This window comes from Erythranthe guttata, chromosome 5 (assembly GCF_056151865.1).
Source record: "Erythranthe guttata isolate IM_541 chromosome 5, IM_541, whole genome shotgun sequence".
NCBI lineage: Eukaryota > Viridiplantae > Streptophyta > Magnoliopsida > Lamiales > Phrymaceae > Erythranthe > Erythranthe guttata.
Window position 1 is genome coordinate 483,534 of NC_142537.1, and position 21,513 is coordinate 505,046.

Consider the following 21,513-nt stretch of genomic DNA (forward strand, 5'->3'; position numbering starts at 1 on the left):
ACAATCAACAGTTTTAGGCCCAATTTTTATTTGTTTTGGTTTGGGTACTTGTACCTTAACCAAACACCCCCACACTTTTAAATATTTATAGGACGGCTTGTGACCTTTCCATAATTCATAAGGGGTTTCTTTCTTTTCTCGGTGCGGAATCTTATTAAGAATATGATTTGCCGAGAGGAGTGCTTCCCCCCACAAATTCTGAGGTGAACCCGAATTTATCAACATTGCATTCATCATTTCTTTAAGAGTCCGATTTTTGCGTTCAGCAACACCATTTGATTGGGGAGAGTAAGGTGCCGTAGTTTGATGAATAATGCCGGTTTGAGAGCAAAATTCATCAAATGGAGCACCATATTCTCCACCTCTATCACTTCGAATCATTTTGATTTTCCTTCCGAGTTGATTTTCCACTTCAACTTTATAGCTTTTAAAAGCTTCCAAGGCCTCGTCTTTGCTTCTTAGCAAAAACACATAACAATATTTAGTGCAATCGTCAATAAACGTAATAAAGTATTTCTTTCCTCCTCTAGTTTGCACAAATTTTAAATCACAAATATCACTGTGAATTAAATCTAGAGGTTCCGTTGTTCTTTCAACAGAATTAAATGACGATTTAGTCATTTTTGCTTCTACACAAGTTTCACATTTTCCTTTTTGATAATCGAATTTAAGATGAGGTAGTAGTTCTAAGTCTACTAACTTTTTGAGTGTTTTAAAATTCACATGTCCTAGTCTAACATGCCATAATTTAGAACACTCTATCAAGTACATAGAAGTAGTAATTTTATTATCATCAAGCTTGTGAACAAGCGTCATTACATTCATCTTAACAAGGCCGTTATCAACATAGCCTTTCCCTATAAAACAACCATTCTTGGTGAGAATTAATTTCTCAGCCTCAAGAACTAACTTAAAACCAGCTTTAGTGAGCAATGTTCCGGAAATTAAATTTTTACGGATATCCGGAACGTGCATTACATTAACCAAAGTGAGCTCCTTCCCGGAGGTGAGCTTCAAAATAACCTTTCCTATGCCTACAACATCCGAGGTGGCAGAGTTTCCCATGAACACCTTTTGACCATTGATTGGAGTGTAGGAGGAGAACGACTCCTTGTTGGAGCATATGTGGCGAGTTGCGCCCGTATCGAGCCACCATTCCTTGGGATTGTCCACCAAGTTAGCTTCAAAGACTACGGCACATAAGTTGAGGTCTGACATGTCGATAGGAACACTTTTGTCTTCGACCATGTTAGCTTGCCTTTTGGGTTGACGACAATCCTTTGCCATGTGATTTGGCTTGCCGCAATTGTGACACGTTCCATTGAACTTGAATTTCTTTGGCTTCCATTTCCCTTTGCCGTTGTTGCTTCCATTTCCACCGCCACTAGCATTTCCTTGAGCCTTTCTTTTCTTGCTAACTTGCACGTTAGGTTCCATAAGGTGTGCTTTAGCCTCCATTTGCTGCTTGCCGGTTTTGGACTCGGTCTTTCGATTGTCTTCTTCAATCCTTAGCCTCACGATAAGATCTTCAAGCCCCATTTCCTTGCGTTTGTGCTTGAGATAATTCTTGAAATCCTTCCAAAGCGGTGGTAGCTTTTCGATCATTGCAGCGACTTGAAAGGATTCACTTAGTCTCATTCCTTCGGCATGAATATCATGCATGATGAGTTGCAACTCTTGGACTTGGCTCATAAGAGTCTTGCTGTCCACCATTTTGAAATCCAAGAACTTCCCGACGATGAATTTCTTCAACCCGGCATCTTCTGTTTTGTACTTCTTTTCTAAGGACTCCCACAGTTCCTTAGCGGTTTTGATCGCACTATACACATTGTATAGTGAATCATCTAGAGCATTCAAGATGTGATTCCGACACAAGAAGTCGGAATGAAACCAAGCATCCCACGCAACTCTCGTTTCCAAGGTAGCGTTGGCATCAGGCACAGCGGGAGGTGTTTCCGTAACGAAAACAGCCAAGTTGATAGTGGTGAGGTAAAAGAGCAATTTCTGTTGCCAACGTTTGAAATCAATACCTTTAAACTTCTCCGGTTTTTCACCATGAGCGACGACAGGAGGGTATGGGGCGGGACGAAACGCAGGTGGAAGAGCCGGAGGTGGAACAGCACCGTTTGGGAAAGGAACAGGAACATTTGGCGGCTGCACTCCTTGGTTTGGTGGATCAACATGTTGGTTTTCCGGGGTGTTGTTGTTGTTGTTGTCGTCTCCTTCGGCCATTTTGCAGATTGAAAGTAAGATTTCGTCTTAAGATTGTTGTTAATCTGCTATGAACGGAAATTTTGCCGAGGCGAGTTGTCTCTGTCCTTAAGACGAAATTTCCCCGCAACGGTGCTAACGGATTAAATGGAAATTGTCTCCCAAGATACAACGGCAAAACTTGGAATAGGAGCACTCCAAATCCCAAGTACGACGAACTGTACTTTGTGTAGAACTTTTCGAGAGAATCTGTAAAGGGAAGGCTGAATATGCAGTAGGCTTTTATTTGGATTGAAGTGAGGAATCCTGGGAATGTTAGGGTCTATTTATAAGGTTTGAAAAGTAGTGTCCTTTGGGGCAAAAAGGTACCTTTTGTTTGAATGGTTGCACCATTTCGAATGGAGCCAATTGGGAGTAATAGTTGCACCATTTCGGGTTGAGCCTGAATGGTTTGCATTGGTTCGGCCGCACCAATTCAGACCAGTCAGATCAATCGAGATGGGCTTCGACTGAATGGGTTAAAGCCCATGACCTAATGTTTTTGGCCCAAAAAATTAATGTAGTGATTTGGGCCCGAGCCCAAATCCAAATCCGATCCATACATACGAACGAACGAACGAACGAGCGAGCCGAGCCGAGCCGGCCGGCCGGTCGGTCGGACGGACGGCGGCGGCGGCGCGATTTGAAACATATAACATATAGGCCTTTCTCCCAAACAAAGTTGAATGCCCAAAGGGCGTGACCCTTTGTCCCCATATTTTGATATAAATACAGCTCAGTACTTCTCTACTTTTCCAATGTGGGATAACTTAAAATCCCACTTTCCTTCTATTTTTGGACTAGTAATTTTTCATTCACCACAAAATTGGTTCTAATCCAAAATTCATTTATGTATTAGACCGTACACTAATATTGATAAAAAATTGTTCATGACTCAATTTTTAACCAATTTTCCCAACAACTTCCACCCCTGATGTAAGGTTAAATTACAAAAAAAAACCCTCATGTTTCGATAATTACATTCACCCCATCAATTATGAATGTTCTTACACGTCAATCCTTGGTGTGTCAAATTTAGTAGAATGTTCTAATTTATGTGGAATATACTCCAATTTGTACCCGTTTTATCATATTCGAACTCCACATTTCGAAACAAGATGATCATAAGATGGATCTGTTGACTTGTAAATACCAGATTGTGGTGCATCAGAAACTAAATTTATACACAAAACGAGTATAAAACTACAGAACATTCCATGGAATCTAGAAGATTATGTTAAATTTGGCATCATTAGAGTGGACGTGTTAGTAAATTCACAAATTCACAATTGAGAGTAGCTGTAATTACCCAAACGTAAGGGACTTTTTCGTAATTTACGATCTATTCATAATTAAATGTCTTACATGGAAAACAATGTGACAACTTCTAAAAAAGGACAATTAAACAGCCACTTTCTAAACGCAATAAAATAATTGACTTATTTATGTCTTCTCCCTCATTAGAAACGTCAATCCATCAGTCTTCCAAAAAATCTAACGGACAAAAACTCCTCACAAATCTAAACAGCCACACCTCCTAATTATTAACAACACATTTATTCTCCATTAAAATTAATTAAAATAAATAAAATTAAAACACACCATTTTCAATTTATTCATTTTTTCCACGAATTTTAGGTGACCCGCCATTAGTGCATAGCCCACTTTCTCCAAAGAAAAATTCTACTCTATATGCTGAACACTGTATTGGAATATAGTATGATTTCTTTTTTGCACAGTTTCCAATACACTCCCTTTTCTCTTTACTTATGAATGAAAAATCATTGCCGAGTTGAAAAATTATATACTATGATCAAATTCAAACCCCACTTCAGTTACGTAGATATTTTGTTGTCTACTCTGTATACTTTGATGATCAAGATTTATGGGTTCTTCTGCAAATATGTGTGCAGGTTGGTATTATTTTTTTGAGTTCTTGATTTTTTTTTATTTTTTTTTAATGTTTTTAATTTTATGGAGGTTGTGTAATTTTATTGCAAATAATAATAATTATAGGAAGGGAGATGAAGTTGTTGTTGTGTCTGATGATTCCACTGTGTTTTTGCCACGTGGGATTTCTGAGGAAGATGGTTTAGATTTGCAGGAGAGTAGAAAAGATGAAGATGGAATTGTTGCAACTGTTTTCTTGCAGAGTGAGTGTAAGTTTGTGCGTAGCGAAAACATGATTGAATACTTTGTCGAACAGCCGCAAACGGAGGAATTCGTGGTCGAAGAAATGTTTGTCGGATCAAACGAGGTTCGTGTCGGAAGTGATGATAGTTTTGATTGCGAGATTTCTCGGAAATCGGATAAGAAAATACTCGGATTCGGAGACGAAGAACAAGAAGAATCGGGCTCTTCGTTTCGTTTTAGCTTGTTTGATGCTTCTCTCTCTAGAAATGAAGTAGTTGATGAGGAGAGAGAGGAACTAAATTGTGTTCAAGATGAAGGAATTATGGAGGAACATGATTTTTCGTATGAGGTCGAATTGATTCCTTTTAACGGAAACGCGTCCGAGAATTGGATGAGTGATTTTCTCGATCGAGATCGAGAAATCGAACAACGCAAACCAAGATCCGACGATGGTTCGGATGACGACGACGACGATGATTACATAGAGTTGGAACTTATGTGTGTCGAAGATGAGGAAGAGTTATTATTATTACAAAAACAGGATATTATACAGGGTGAAGCTGTAATAACGACAGCGTTTTCAGACAGTTCGGACGAAGAGAAGAATCGTTGCGATTCCGATTCTGATTCCGATTCAGACGAAGACGAGGATGTGTTGTCGGAGCATGAGAATTTAGTTCAACAGATGAAAATGGAGCTCAAGAATTGTAGTAGAATCAAAGGGCTCCCGACTATATCGGAAGAATTCGAAACTCCTAAAATCGAAGAAGATTTGTTGAAACCTCTGCAAATCGATCGGAAAATCGAGTACAAAGATGTAATCAACGAAATTCAAAAATTCTACAAGTGCTACACGGACAAAATGCGTAAACTCGATATTCTTAATTACCAGACTTTACAGGCAATCAGTAAGTTAATTTTCGTTTTTTTCTTTTTTTCGTCTTTTTAATTTTTTCTGCAGTCGACTACTTTCTTACGTGGAATCGGACATTATCTTTCTTTATGTGTCTTAAAATCAATTAAATCTTTGGCAATGACTACTTTTCTTTATTTCTTTCGATAAAGTATCGGTTAGTGGTTACTTTACTACATTAATCTAATCGTAGTTTAAATAGCATGATTAGTGAAAAAAAGGTTTTAATAACTAATAATCTAACTTTCTAGTGATCGATAAAACTGTAGGTTTTCTTCAGCTGAAAGAGTCGGAAGTACTTCCCGCATGCAAGAAAAAGGCTGATTACTTAACGCCTTTGATTTTACCGAAATTTTTGAAACGGAAAGTGCAGAGAGTCTACGCAGATCCAATGCAAAAATCGATCAAAGAGATGCACCGTGACTTGGAATTGATATACGTCGGAAAACTTTGTCTCTCTTGGGAAATTCTTTGCTGGCTGTATGTGAAGGGACAAGAATTGATGGACTACGATTCCCAAGGGCATAATCATTCTTACAATCGAGCGGCCGAGGATTTTCAGCAATTTCAAGTACTTATGCAGAGATTCATCGAAGACGAACCCTTTCAAGGAAATAGAAATCAGAATTATGTTAGGAGCCGGTGCATGATTCGTAATCTTCTTCATGTCCCGACTATCAAAGGTGAGAAACCTTAAATAAATAATAATTAAAAAAAAAAGACAACCTTAAAAAAAGGTTACTAAAGGTTGTTTATGTTTTGCATGCAGATGATTGTTCGAAGGCGAAGAAGGAAAGAAAAGAAGAAACGGATGCAATTTCACTTAAACAATTGGTGGAAATGATCAAAGAATCGATGCTGATTTTCCGCCAATTTATTTTTGCTGATAAAAAGGCGACAAGAAACGCTGTCCTAAAGGGTATTCAAGAACCTCAAAACTCCGAGCTTTTAGTCGATGTAGTCTCAAAACTTCAAAAGGTTTGTTCCTTTTCACTTCATTTTTTTTTTCATTTTGTATGTTAGTGAGAATTTTGATGTTATTATTACGATTGTGCAGAAGGAGAGAAGAATTCGAGAACAGATTAGAAGTCGAAACTGCATAGTTACGAAGTTGAGAAAAAGTCAACGGGAATGTGACGAAACATCGACAAGTGAGGTGGAGTTGAGACTGGTGTGTAGAGTGCTGAATGTGTCAAACTTAACAAGAGAACACTTACTATGGTGCCATAACAAACTTGACAACATTAGTTTTGTAGGGAAAAAGGTTCATTTGGACACATCTTTTTTGCTTTTCCCATGTTAAAATTATGTTTGTTTTCACTTCATTTTGCTTAGTAGTTAATACTTGTAAATGCAAAGTTTTAGAGATAAAGGAGAAAAAAATGTGAAGTCTCAAACTTTTATGCAGTTGTGTTATGTATGTATTTAGGAAGAAGGAGATAAATAGTTCAATGGTTTGTATAATTACATTTTAGTATTTTACAATCGTTGTTAGAAGCTGTTAAAAAGAGCTTATAAGCTCTTCCAAAGTGTTTGGTAAATTTATTTAAAATCTTATAACGGAGTAAAATTAGCTTATAACATCATTGTTCAAACACTTTAAAAATTAATTTTAATAATAAATCGTAACAACTAATCAACTCCTAAAACAACTTATCAGACGTAAGAGTTTATCCGCTCTTTATAATAAGTTTAGTCAAACAAGCCTTGTAATGGAGAAACCGTTTACTTTCAAGTTTCAAGACTCGTTCTTTAGAATGTTTATTCCATTCACATTTTGAGTTTTGATTATTATTATTATTATTATTATTATTATTATTATTATTATTATTATTATTATTATTATTATTATTAGGGTAAATTACAAACACCCCCTGAGGTATGGTCAAATTAGAAAAATACCCATCTTGTTTGGATAATTACAACCACCCCCTCAACTCCTCAAATTTAGTGGAATCTTCAAGATTATATGGAATATTGTCACTTTTTTACCCGTTTTATCCCATTAAAACTCTACATTATGAAACAAGATGATCATAATATGTGATTTTAAACTTGTATATATCAGTTTGTGGTGCATCGGAAACTGTATTTTTACACAAAACGAATACAAACTAGAGCACATTTCACGGAATCTAGATGATTATGTTGAATTTGACACCATAAGGGTGGAGGTGTAAGAAAAAAATCATAGTTGAGGGGGTAGATGTAATTATCCAAACAAGAGGGGGGTTTTTGTAATTTGACCATACCTCAGGGGGTGTTTGTAATTTACCCTTATTATTATTATTATTATTATTATTATTATTATTATTATTTTTAATTTTTTTAATGTCAAATAAATCTTCATGTTTTTTCTATTTTAATAAAAAAATAATTATTTTTAAAATATTATACATAGTGGTGTTTGATACAAAGAGTATATAACTTTTATTTATTGGCTAATATAGAATAAATTAGTGGCAAAAAATTGTCTTAGATGCTATTGGGCCGTAATTCAAATTGGATACAGGAGGATTATTAGTAAAAGGTCCAATTAGAAAAGCCCCCAAATCGTAGCCGTAGATTGAAATAGAACTCATCGCCACCGTTGAAGTTAGGGCTGCAACTCACTCATATACCTCTCCTCCACTCTTCACACTACTCCTTCGCCCTCAGCCAACAGACGCCGAGAATTCAAAAGCCCGAATACCCGACCCGACTGAAAGTGGGAAAATGGTGCAGCGGCTAACCTACAGGAAGAGGCACAGCTATGCCACCAAATCCAACCAGCACCGCATCGTCAAAACACCCGGTAATCATCTCTAATTTACTCGCTAGATTTCACGTGTTCTAGCTCGATTTATTTCATTTTAATTTGATTTGATTCGGCTCAATGTGGATGATTTGCCTTTTGCATCCGATTGAATTTGTTTGTGTGATTGATTTGGTGTGTGTGTGTGTGTGTGTGGAAAATAGGTGGGAAGCTAGTTTACCAGACTACTAAAAAGAGGGCAAGCGGTCCCAAATGCCCTGTTACTGGCAAGAGAATCCAAGGGGTAAATTAAATCTTACTATTTGATTTCATTTGATGTTGATTATTTTTGTTTTTTAGATTATGTTGCAAAAAATCATGTTTTTTTTTTATTTTATTTTATTTTTATACACTGTTTTATGCAACTAATTACATACTGTCTGAATCGATTATTTCCGGTTGGCATTTGTTTGTGTTTTTGGCTTGGTGCATTGGAAGTTCTGAATGGTTATTCTGTATGGTAGATGCTGTGTTAAGTTTTGATTTACTATAATTGAACCGTAGATAATTGAGATAATTTGATCTGGAATTTTAGCTGAAGAATGACTAACTGGTTTGGGTTCGTTGGTACTGTTAGAATCTGTAGAAAATGAGGTTTTTTATAGTGACTGTAGAACTTGTATTTGATATCAATAGTGTTTCTTACGTTTGTGTTTCATGTTAATTACATTGCAACAATGTTTGAATGGATATGGTAATCGGGACAGTTAATTGAAACGTCCGGGCTTTCTCTGAATTTCCTTGTTGCCGTTATATCGCTTCACTATGTTAAATGATGGTTTTCTTGACCTCACCACTAACCTTCTGAATCTTTGAATTGAAAATGCGATGGTCTTTTAGATCAAAGTTTCTCAGTTGAATATGTTATAAAATACTCAATTTGCGGGCTTTCTCTGAATTTTCTTGTTTCCATTTTATTGCTTCACCATTTTAAATGATGACTTTCTTGATCTCAATTGTACCATTCTTGAATCGGTGAATTGAAAATGCAATAGTCTCTTAGATCAAAGTTTCTCATTTGAATACATTACAACTTACACTCAATTTTCACAATTTTCACATGTTTGTAGATTCCACACTTGAGACCTGCTGAGTACAAGCGGTCTAGGTTGTCCAGGAATAGGAGGACCGTGAACCGCCCGTATGGTGGAGTTTTGTCTGGTGGTGCTGTGAGGGAAAGGTTAGTTACTTTTTCCTATCCTCTTCTACGTATATTCATTTTTTATTGGTATTTATAAAGTTTATGACTTGTTTTCTCGTTGGGTTTTGTAGGATCATTAGAGCTTTCTTGGTCGAAGAACAAAAGATCGTGAAGAAGGTTTTGAAGATACAGAAGACCAAGGAAAAGCTTGCTGCCAAGCCTTGATAAGTGTTCGAGTGTGGTGCTGAGATAGTTTTGCATAATTAGTGAAGGGAAAATCATGGAATTGTATTTTGAGGTTTACTAAGCTTGAAATATGTTATGTACTTTGTTGGTATTCTTTCGTATTTGACTCTTTATTTTGTCGAATTCAACTATTAGTTTTTTTTTTTTGAGTTTTTGGCCGTTTGAAGGCCAATTGAACTAATTTGGATTTTGCTTTTTGTGTTATTTTAAAATTTTGGTCCTTTTTATTTTTGAGGCTTTTGGAATTATTCGGTTTAAATCCTTTGTCGTAGATTAAATTTTAAGTGCAATGGTCGGTTGTATTATTATAGGGCTGTGATTTAGTTTGAATACTTGTGTATTATTATGCACGTGTTTTCATACTATCAATTATTTGTTAATTTCCATAATCTTACATTTTGTTAATAGCCATGCAGATATCTGGTGTTAACTACAAAATTGAATATATTTTCAATAAGAAGTTTTAGTAACATGTTTTCGTAGAAGTTAACGAAGGAATGTTTTCATTATTCGATACCTCAAAATATCGAGAAACAAGATTCATTCTCATCATGAATTATTTTTGATCAGTCGATAGATCTTTCATTTTATAGTTGGGGTGGTATTGAATTGAGAAAGAAACGAAGTTTAATTATTGCATTTGGTTAATTTGGTGTGACAATAACAAATTCCCACTTTTTTTTTAATATTTTTTCTCTCTTGCTTTCGTCTTTATTAAAGGTGAATAGACGAACCAAATTTTATTCATTGCTATAAACAAAAGGAGAAATTACAGTTTTCACCCCTTAAGTTTGCACTAATTCTATATTTGGTCCAGAAAAAACATATTTGGTCCCTCATATTTCAATAATTTAACATTTTTGGTGTTTTTCGTCAATTTACTATTACTCCTTCAGTTAAATAAGTGATGGACACAAGCTTGATTCCGTTAGTATTAACGGAAAATTGACGAAAATAACTAACAATGTTGAATAAAACATGAGTGATTAAATGTATTTTTTGTGAATACGGGGCGTCAAATATGAAATCACTGGAAATTTGAGGTCCCAAAACTGTAATTTTCCCATAAAAGAAGAGACGTACAATTTAGAAGCAGTGAAAAACAAATCAGTAGGACAATATGCTAAAGCATATCTATTTTTGGTCAAATTAATTAAATTTTTAAAGCTGAGCACTACAAACTAAAGTTGCTAGTAGCCAAAAACATAGCACAAAATAAACACTAATCATAGAGCATACAAAACTTGAATAATACATTACAACTAATAATTAATTTAGAATATATATAAAATAAATACTCAAATGTAGCAATTGTTAGTAGAGTAGCTAGTTGACAATTCACTAGGACAAGGAGAAGAATCCCACACCAAATTCGACTTCCACGCGTCCGTAAAACTCATCGGTAATCCGTAATTGTGATTCGGATAATCGAATCCCATCGACCTTATCAATCCCAACTGATCTTCGTCTAATAATCGTTGTCCCACGTCGATTATCTCGTCTTTTCCGACCACCGCGCAAACGTTTTCTTGAACTAAATTTCCAGTTTCGGTATCCGACGAGAATATTCCGTTATTGCAATGCTCGTTATTCACGAATTCTCCGAATATCGAGCTCGACATTTCTAGAAACAAAGAAGAAGCATCGTTGTTATTATTATTAATGCCGGCTGGTAAACTGGTTGTGAACTGATGTGGCGTATTTTCGATCTGATAAACAGCTGGTGAACCGAATTGAAGGGGCGACGAATAGTTCGTTTTGCTAGAATAATAACCCGAGTGATAATTAACGTTGTTAAAATCGCAAGGGCTTATTGCATTATTTGCATCACATGTTGTAATAATGTGATCAAACACTGGAGAAACCCAAGAGTGTTGAGACAGATTCGCCCTTTGCGAATTACTCGAGTTCGATTTCTTGAATATTCTACATATTGCCCATGCTTCCTGCAAAAAAAAAAAAAATATTATAAAATATTATTACATAAATAACATCTATATATATACATCAAGAATTATTACATGCACTACTTACATTAGCAGGGATATTTTTGTCCAAATATTTCTTACTAGGAGAGACCGAGTCGTTGAGCGAGGGCAATCGAAACTCGTGCATCATCCAATCGGTTTTGATTCCTTTGGCCGCTCTGCCTTTGTAGAAAACGAGAGATTTCTTCAAGCCGATGCATTTCGAGCCGCCATCGGAGGCGTAGATAGGTCGGTCGGTTCCGGTGGCTTTCCAAAATCCGGCACCGGTGACTCGGTTCGGCCTTGCACTGTTTCTGTATTTTCTGTCCCTTGGACAGTAAAAGTACCACTCTTTTTCTCCAGTAGTTGCCAACTCTGCTTAAACAAAAAAAAAAAAAAATTAACATCAGTATATATATAATAATTAGTACAAAGATGTAATAATTAATATTAGGGTTTTGAATAATGTAAGAAAAATTTGGTAATAATTTTTTTTTGTGAATATTTTTGAATATTTCGCTTACTCGGAAGATCCCACGGGTCGTGTTTGTAGATATCGAGCTGCTTAATGAGTTCAATAGAGAGAGGTTTGTGTTGAACTTTTCTTTTGAGATAAAACCCTACTAATTCTTCATCAGTTGGATGAAATCTGAAACCTGGCAGCATTATTTCTTCTGTTTTCTCACTTTCAATTCTTGCATGATCCATTTTTTTCCGAAAAGATTAAACTTCAAAATTTCGATTCACTACTAAAGATCGAAAAAACCGAAAGTCTTACAAAGCAGTTAAACCTAGCTAGGCTAGCTAAAAGAAAAAAAAAAGAATCAAGAAGTAATGAAAATATTAATGGAGTGACCTAAAAGCATGCAACTTAGTTCAAGACAAGCAAAATGAACACAGAAGTAAGTTGAATTAATATGCAGAAGCCACACGCAGATCGAGACGAGTCGGGCCCCCGAAGGATCAGCCGACTTTTCTGGTGACTTTAAAGGAGCTTGTTTAATTCTGCTAATATTGCTTATTATGATGCTCTGTGCATGAGGTGAGAGATAATTCAACCTTAATTAAGTCTAATTAATTAATTAATTACTTAATTAATTACCCTCAAGAACAACTACCAAGAAAAGAAAACCCCAAGTCAAGAATATATATATAAGTAATGACTTTTAATTTCCTTCCTTAGTAGTGACTCATGAACCAAACTTTGTCTGGTTTAGTTAAGTACTCCAAAGTGAGGAATCCCAATGAAAACCCTAGTTAGTCAGCCCCTCATGGAGATTAATTAGAATGTTAATTTAGTTATTCAGCTTAATTAATTAATTAAGTGAAGACAAAGCAATCTTCCAAAATATATATAATGAATGGATTAATTTGAGTAGTGGTGTTTGAATTTTGACATGGAAATGAGGACCAGAAAAAAAAACCCAACTCCCCATGCAAAAGCTCAAAATTATATTCAACTGTCAAATTCCCATAACATTATATTAATTATTTAATTATTTAATTATTATAGTCTTTCATATATCAGTATTAATTAATTTAATATGAAAGTGGAGTCAGTATCTCAGGATCCGAAAATGCGACTTCTAATTCCATTCCCAAAAGCTTCTATTCCACTGACTTGTCAGATTATACAACTAATTTTCCCCACGGATCTCAAATCCTAATTTAACTCCCATTTAATTTATTTCACAAACTATACTTTGACCATTTGACCATTAATTTGAGGGTGCCATTAATTTTCTCTCTTGGCATGGCTTAATTTAACACAAGCATCTCTTTTTAAGAGATCAAATTTGGGTCAATCAAGTTGACTTTTTGTCAAGAAAACGAAGATGCACGGTAGTTTCGCACGAGTTAGATACTATATCTGGTTAATTACATTGGGTGAAATTTGGACCCCATATTTGATTAAATAATTATCCACTAAACATGCATACACATGAGTGTGTGTGTGTGTGTTTATATGTAGATCTACGGTTTAAATTAAATACACAAAGTGTAAATAATTAGGTGTATTATCTAATTTCCCGTAGGTTCACCCGGTTTTGCTTCTTAGATAAATATAATTGAATAGAAATTAAAATTGTATAGTAGTTAGTTAAGTCAAATTAATTCTTTTAAATATACCATGTGTTGCTAGTAACAAATTTATGGTCAGACCCGTAAATTAAAGCTTTTTGGCTTGTAGAGTAATTAAGTTTGATCTTACGTTAAATCCTAATGAAAACAAATTCAAGAAAAAAAAAAAAAAAGAAAGCTGCATTTTTGGTAATTTTGAGGCTTGCATTGCATGATTGTATAATAAAGAACAGTGGTCCTGTAATACTCTTTCCTGTAGTTGATGAATAATTAATCAACAAATCCAGATTTTAAATATCATAAGATTAATTATTAAAAATACAAGAATAATTAAATACTCACTACATAAATTGTAATCTATGACCATAACTTCTAGTTCCTACTTCAGTTTGGTCAAACTATATCTTGTGAAAATTAGGAAAAAAAATTTGTCGCACACTCGATTAGTGGTGTAAATGAGCTGAACCGGCTCATGGGCTCCATGAGTTGGCTCGAGCTCAAACTCGAGCCCAAAAAAGCCATTCATTAGCTCCTAAGCCGGCTCACGAGCTTCGTATATATAAAATAACCCTCATTAGGAGAGTTGGTACCTAGCCTTTACTAATAGGGTAAAGGAGGGTTCGAGTCTCCCCTCCCCTACTTTCCCTTGTAATGAACTTGAATTTACTCAAAAAAATAATAATAATAATATATATATATATATATATATATATATATATATATATATATATATATATATATATATATATATATATAAAAGATGAGCTAGCCTCGACAGACTTGGCTCGAGCTCGAGTTCGAGCTTATCAAATAAAAGCTTGATGAGCTTGAGTTTGAGCTCAAACTCACCAAATTTGATTCGAGCTTGAGCTCAAAAAAACTGGCGAGTTCGGTTCATTTACACCCCTACACTGGATCTAATAATCTCCCAACTACGTACTGTATTTTACATATATATTTATCCTCGTATAAATTTGCATCAGAATATTTTAGATAATATATATATAGATAATTATTTTTAAATTAAGAGTTGATTTTATATATTTAACAGTAATTAATTTGGGAGGGCAGAAGTCAATAATCTTGAATATTGCAACATTTTGGAAATCCAGGGGGCATGCATGGAATTCCTCAAATCTTCTTGCTTCTTGAAAAGTCATTACTCAATATTTCTCAAAACCCCCCCATTCAAGTTTGAATTTTTCTTCAAATTAACTTCACAAATTATTACATATTATTTAGTTTCTCGTACCAAAGTTTTTCGCACCTTGTCTTCAATGTGGGAGTAATAGTACCCTCAATTAAATGGCGGGTTTTTAATTTCACACACACACACACACACACACACACACACACACACACACACACACAGAGCTGAGTCAAATGGCAAACTCGGAGACTTCAAAACAAATAAAAATGGCGGACTCCAAAAACCTAATCCTCGTTTGGAGACAGAGTTGTCTGTTTTCACTTTGACCTAGGTTTTGCTTCCCATACGTGCAGTCTGAAAATATGTGTCCACATGCATAAACTACTGTTCTTCAACCCCAATTGTATAATATTAATTCAAACTTATAAATTCAAAAATATTCACACATTTTTATACAATATGTAGAATTATATTTATTATTTGTCATTTTAAGATTAGAGAAGTTGGTCCAGGGGTGTTCGGTTCGATCCGGTTTCGGTTCAGCTCGGTTTTGATTTCAGTTTCGGTTTTGGTTTCGGTTGCACTACCACGACTGTTATGAATCGAATTAGATTCATAATAACAGTAATCCATTGCTCAGAAATTGTGTTCGATAACAAGATTAAAGATATGAAGAATGAGAAAATTAGGCTAAAAGACGAGCTACACTAACCTAACTACGAACTAGCTTCTGAAATTGCTTGCCTTTCCCAATCCCCTAATATGCTATTTATACTCAAATGACCAAGGCAATACGACGTCGTTCCGTTGAGCAGAGAATTGATAAAAGGGTCAATTAAAAACCACGATTCTTTAAGTTGGAGAGCAACTCTTCTTCAAACGGCGTCGTTTCTTCTCTTTCCAAAAGGGGGCTATTCTTCTCTAATTCGGCATCGTTACAACGACAAATAATATTCGGAGAGAAAAAATCTATTATCATATTTTTCGGCAATATTTGTTTGTTACAATGTTGTCACTATTAGTTTAATATAGTCGAAAAATAAATAAATAAAAATAATTTAAAAAATAAAACAACAACAAAAAAGAATTACTAGTGACTCAACATAAAATACTATCAGATAACATTGTATGTCAATTAATATTTTATTTTGTATCATTTTTCTTGCACTAACTAACTTTTGAATGGTATTCTTAAACCATACACAAATGATAGAAGAAATTGAGGTAGTATTAAGGGAGTGATGTTTAGCTAAGCTTAAAAATGTTAATATTAATTTATTTATAAGTTGTTTAAGAGCTTAGAAGCTCTTAAAAAAATATTTGGTAATCGTTTTCTAAAATATTGTAAAATTTAAAAATAAGTTGCTGTAGAGCATATACAATTGTTTTTAGTTTTTACAAGTATTTATACTATACCTCACATTTTTTTTGAGATCGTATAACGAATAAATAACTTACAAGCTCAATTTTCAAACACTTTAAAAGTTAATTTTAAATGGAGCATTGTAGGGAAAATTACAGTTTTCATCCTTCAAGTTTGCATTAATTTTACATTTGGTCCCTCATGTCTGAATAATTTAACACTTTTGGTCATTTCCGTCAATTTACCGTTAGTTCGTCAGTTAAAGAAATGATTGGCACACACATAATTCCGTTAGTAGTAACGAAAAATTGATGGAAATGACTAAATGTGTTAAATTTTGGAAACATCAGGGACCAAATATATATTGTTTTGAACATGGGGGGTAAAATGTAAAATTGATGGAAACGTGAAGGACGAATATTGTAATTTTCCCGAACATTGTATTTATATATTCAAGAAAGGGACCCGTTCACATATAATTTGCTGGCCCATTAAACCAAATATATTGGGCCCAAACGAGAATCAATTGCGGGCCCAATGAAATCTAGCAATTTTAAGAGGATTGTTTGCAAGCCCGGTAACTGTAGCGTACAACTATCGATGCATGAACGTACTACCTTGACATCTCCTAAGTCTAATAATTAACATTTTAAATTCTGGGCACACAAAAAGTCAAGGAACAATAATATCACGTACTGGGGATAGTTATTGCCTACTCTAAGGTCCATACAATAACTATGGACTGCTCCCTTAATTACAGGTGGCCCTACTATATTATTGGGCTGAAAATTGAGGATTTTTCCAAGTGCTACGAGTGTACCACGAGGTCATCCGGCCAGTTTGGCATAAATTTGAAGAATGAATCTTCGTCCCTATTAGTCGCGTATGCAGAGAAAATGTCGTAGGGTTTGAACGTAGCTTACTAGATGAAAAGTTGAATGAATATACAGAAAATAACGGTCGTGTGGATGACTTGTGTAAGTTTTAAATACTGTTTGTTTTTAAACGTCTTTTATTCTCAAATCCTAGCAAAATATGCCCCAAGTTTATATTTCAGTACATGGATAATTTATATAATCTGGGATCGTAGGCATGGTCATGATTGCCCTACGAGTGTTTTTTTGTAAAAAAATGAGGACGTACGTGAATGATAGAAGAGTCATATCGGTGATTGTCTAATATATAAATTTAGTCAAAGGGATTTACGAGCTAAAACCCCAGGAATTTTAAAATAGCGCACTACCATCAATTTTTGTGTATTTAAATGAAAACCCTTTTTATTTTTACTTTATTCATTACTTCATAAGATGCATTTTCATCAATATAATTATTACATTTTCAATTAATTATGATATTATTGTTATTTACTTATTTATCCAAAACCACACCACTAACGCCACCGACTTAATAATTAATGGGAGTAAATGTTTAGATTTTAAAAAGTTACTGGTACTCAATGGTATTAGTAACAAATAGTAGGACTAATTTGAAAATTTCCCTCTCATCATTAGCCCATTAAAAAACAAAAGAAAACACAAAGAACCAAAAGATTCATTTGTCGCCCGACATCTTATATATGGAAACATAGCAGCAGATTATATATATATGGCCCCAATTTTCCACTACAGACTGAAATTAGGGTTTTTGAGTTTCAATCAATCAATTCTCTCCTATCCGAATTTGTGATAATCGGATCTGTTTTTCAGCATTTTTTTTCCCGAGTGGCGAAGAAGCATAAAGACGCGGATTTTGTTGATCGTTGAATCAGTGTCTGCATCAGTCATCAACTGATGCGATTGGTACGGCGTTTAATCCCTTCGTGCATCCTTAATCACCATTAGTTAACAATGCTCTGCTCTGCTCTGCTCTGCTTTTTATTTGTATTTGTCAATTATTTGAGGTTTTCTATTCATTTTTAGTTAAAAGGATGTATGCTCGTGATTTGAGACCTTTGTTAAGTTTATAACAATTCGAGCCTCTGTAATACTATGATCGTTTTTTAATAGATGTTCATGACAAATCTTAGAATTGTGGTTGTGGATCTTAGTTATGTGATGAATATATGATTTTATCAATGTTGTTCTTGTGAGTAATTAGTTTCCACATTGCAAAAAGCAGATCACTAACAAAGCTAATTTTTCATAGATTGCTTACTTCTCGTTTTCCCGTCAACTTTGATATGTAATAGGAGTTCTTTTTTTGCTTTCCCCAAATTGCAAAAAAGAAAAAGGCTATTGATCGATGCTGATCTTTTTTCTTTCTTTACTAAATTTAAGGTTTTTTTTTTTTTAATTTTCAGGACCTGTGATGGCGAACAAGTTCAATTCGGGCGACAATAGAACCAGAAATTCTGTATCTATTTTCATCATAGCAGGCTTATGCTGTTTCTTCTACTTACTCGGAGCATGGCAGAGAAGTGGATTCGGTAAAGGTGACAGCATTGCATTAGAAATAACCAAAACGAGCACTAACTGCAACATCCTCCCAAACCTCAATTTCGAAACCCACCACGGCAATGAAGCCGGAATATTCTCCGATTCCGATTCCGATTCCAAACCCACAGTTTACAAGCCATGCCACAAAAAATACACCGATTACACCCCTTGCCAAGATCAAAGGCGAGCCATGACTTTCTCAAGAGAAAGCATGATTTACCGTGAACGCCACTGCCCTTTGCAAAAAGACAAGCTGCATTGCCTTATTCCAGCTCCTAAAGGTTACGTAACCCCGTTTCCATGGCCTAAAAGCCGTGATTATGTACCCTACGCAAACGCTCCTTACAAAAGCTTGACCGTGGAAAAGGCTATACAGAACTGGATTCAATACGAGGGCAATGTATTTAGATTTCCAGGTGGAGGAACTCAGTTTCCTCAAGGTGCAGATAAGTACATTGACCAACTTGCTTCGGTTATTCCGATTGCAAACGGAACTGTTAGGACTGCTTTGGACACTGGCTGTGGGGTATGTTTTGTATTTCTGTATCTATTTTTTTTGTTGTCTGAATACTAAGGTTGTCTTTTTTTTTTTGTTTTTTGAAGTAAAATATTAAGGTTGTCTTGTTTTGTTGATTTATATGTGGTTGTTATGTGTTAGGTTGCTAGTTGGGGTGCGTACCTATGGAAAAGAAACGTTATAGCAATGTCGTTTGCACCTAGAGATTCGCATGAGGCACAGGTTCAATTTGCTCTTGAGAGGGGTGTGCCAGCTGTCATTGGTGTTCTTGGAACTGTGAAGATTCCTTACCCGTCGAGTGCGTTTGACATGGCTCATTGTTCGCGTTGTCTTATACCTTGGGGGGTTAATGGTAATTAACAAACACCTTCCGAATCTGTGATTAAAAAAAGGAGTCTTTATCATTTTTAGGTGTTAGTGATGGATTCTATTTGTTTCTCTTCTCTTTGTAGATGGATTGTATATGAAGGAAGTTGATCGTGTGCTTAGACCAGGTGGTTATTGGGTTCTTTCTGGTCCTCCGATTAATTGGAAGATTAATTACAAAGCATGGCAGCGACCAATGGAAGAGCTTCAAGAAGAACAGAGGAAAATTGAAGAAGTTGCGAAACTTTTATGCTGGGAGAAGAAATCCGAGAAGGGTGAAATAGCAATTTGGCAGAAGTCGATGGATACCGATTCCTGTCGTTCTGCACAAGAAAATTCCGGAGCAGAATTCTGTAAATCGGAAGATGCTGATAATGTCTGGTATGGATCACTAACTACACTATTATATTTAGGGTCGAAATTTCTCAAATTTGGAACAAGCTTTTTTTTTCTTATTCCGAATTCCGATTTTTCCATTTTTTTTTGGATTGCAATTGGATTATATTATGGGATTCTGATTTCCGATGCGATCTTAATTTTGAAAATTATGTTTTTTTTTCTTAAATTTCATTTATAATATCAACATAATTATGTATTTTATAAATAGGTGACTATAATATTGGAATTTTCCAAATTCCTCCGATAGCGATTCGAAAATTTCCCAATTTTGGAATAAGTTTTTTCATTCCAAATTCTGATGTCCGATTTTTACGATCTTTTTGGAACGGGACTGGAATTAGTTTTTCACTTTCAGAAAAAAATCAGATTTTTTGTAACTTTTTAAAGGGGTTATTCGATATGTAGTTGTACTGTGGCACAACATATCTAAATTGTTTTAAATCATTCCTATTATTAATCAGGTACAAGAAAATGGAGCAGTGTATTACTCCGAATAATAACAATGCTAACAGTGATTTAAAGCCATTTCCCGAGAGGCTTTATGCCGTTCCACCGAGAATTGCAAGTGGCTCGATTAGTGGAGTTTCCGTTGAAGCATATTTGGAAGATAATAAGCAATGGAAAAAACATGTAAACGCGTATAGAAAGATTAACAAGATTATTGATTCCGGAAGGTACCGGAACATTATGGATATGAATGCTGGATTGGGTGGTTTTGCTGCTGCACTTCAATCTCCGAAATTGTGGGTTATGAATGTTGTACCTACTATTGCCAAGAAAAATACTCTCGGTGTTGTATATGAACGAGGATTGATTGGCATTTATCATGACTGGTACATCTACTCGAATATTTAATATTAAATATTTAATATTATTCGGCTGCTAAATTGATTTGTTATAATATTGTTTAGGTGTGAAGGCTTTTCGACATATCCAAGGACATACGATCTTATCCATGCTAATGGTGTCTTTAGCTTGTACAACGATAAGTACGTACCTTCCCACCCTTTTTTTTTTGAATTTGAAAATGTGTTGGAATATTTTTGTGGATTATCAAATTGAATGAAACGCAGGTGTAATTTCGAAGATATTTTATTGGAGATGGATCGAATTTTACGGCCCGAAGGTGCGGTTATATTCCGGGATGAAGTTGATGTGCTTGTGAAGGTGAAGAAAATAATCGGGGGTATGAGATGGGATTCTAAGATGATCGATCACGAGGATGGTCCTCTTGTTCCCGAGAAAATATTGGTTGTGGTCAAGCAATACTGGGTTGGAAACTCCACTTCCGAGCAGTGAAAAGTCTAAAATGCCCTTCTGTGCCATGATTTTTCAAGAGAGGGTTCTTTGATCTTCTTACACAAGGTCCAAAGGATGCACATATTTGACCAGGGATTGATTGGTCTCTAGTTTATAGGTTGAAACTGTTGTAACACAAAATGTTATTTATTGAAATCCCAGTTGAGATTTTTAACTTTCTTTATAGTAGAGAAAAAAACTGAGTTTCTGTATGATATAATTACCCTAGTAATGTACCAATGTTATTGTGCAATTTGCATTAAAACAGAGTTCCAGATTTTCGGACAATTTCTCGCAATCGTATTACCGTCTTCCTGCTTCTGCTAGCAATTACTAATATTACAAAAAAACTCTGTACCGATCAAAGAAACTAAAGAACAAGTCGGATAATCGAAAAGTGACACCATTAAAACAACCCTATTTGGTGACTGAACATACAATTTTTCACCCCAAGTATT

General features: G+C 35.0%; 4 protein-coding genes across 4 annotated transcripts; 3 read left to right on the forward strand and 1 right to left on the reverse strand.

Annotated features, from left to right (window-relative positions):
• Positions 1–3,721: 3,721 nt before the first annotated feature.
• Positions 3,722–6,812, forward strand: LOC105974818 (uncharacterized). Its single transcript, XM_012999979.2, has 5 exons — positions 3,722–4,163; positions 4,267–5,291; positions 5,566–5,979; positions 6,066–6,274; positions 6,354–6,812. The coding sequence occupies exons 1-5, from the start codon at positions 4,024–4,026 to the stop codon at positions 6,597–6,599; spliced, it is 2,034 nt and encodes a 677-aa protein (XP_012855433.2). The 5' UTR covers positions 3,722–4,023; the 3' UTR covers positions 6,600–6,812.
• Positions 6,813–7,853: 1,041 nt separating this feature from the next.
• Positions 7,854–9,704, forward strand: LOC105974752 (large ribosomal subunit protein eL34). Its single transcript, XM_012999898.2, has 4 exons — positions 7,854–8,090; positions 8,255–8,334; positions 9,161–9,270; positions 9,363–9,704. The coding sequence occupies exons 1-4, from the start codon at positions 8,012–8,014 to the stop codon at positions 9,454–9,456; spliced, it is 363 nt and encodes a 120-aa protein (XP_012855352.1). The 5' UTR covers positions 7,854–8,011; the 3' UTR covers positions 9,457–9,704.
• A 979-nt stretch (positions 9,705–10,683) lies between these two features.
• On the reverse strand, positions 10,684–12,331 carry LOC105974659 (protein ATAF2). Its single transcript, XM_012999775.2, has 3 exons — positions 11,969–12,331; positions 11,512–11,819; positions 10,684–11,423 (listed from the first exon to the last, which is right to left on the reverse strand). Exons 1-3 carry the CDS (start codon positions 12,150–12,152, stop codon positions 10,776–10,778), a joined length of 1,140 nt encoding a protein of 379 aa, XP_012855229.2. The 5' UTR covers positions 12,153–12,331; the 3' UTR covers positions 10,684–10,775.
• A 5,211-nt stretch (positions 12,332–17,542) lies between these two features.
• Positions 17,543–21,343, forward strand: LOC105974687 (putative methyltransferase PMT2). The gene is made up of 7 exons (XM_012999815.2): positions 17,543–17,838; positions 18,339–19,000; positions 19,133–19,343; positions 19,444–19,738; positions 20,218–20,589; positions 20,668–20,745; positions 20,830–21,343. The coding sequence occupies exons 2-7, from the start codon at positions 18,347–18,349 to the stop codon at positions 21,053–21,055; spliced, it is 1,836 nt and encodes a 611-aa protein (XP_012855269.1). The 5' UTR covers positions 17,543–17,838; positions 18,339–18,346; the 3' UTR covers positions 21,056–21,343.
• Positions 21,344–21,513: the final 170 nt, after the last annotated feature.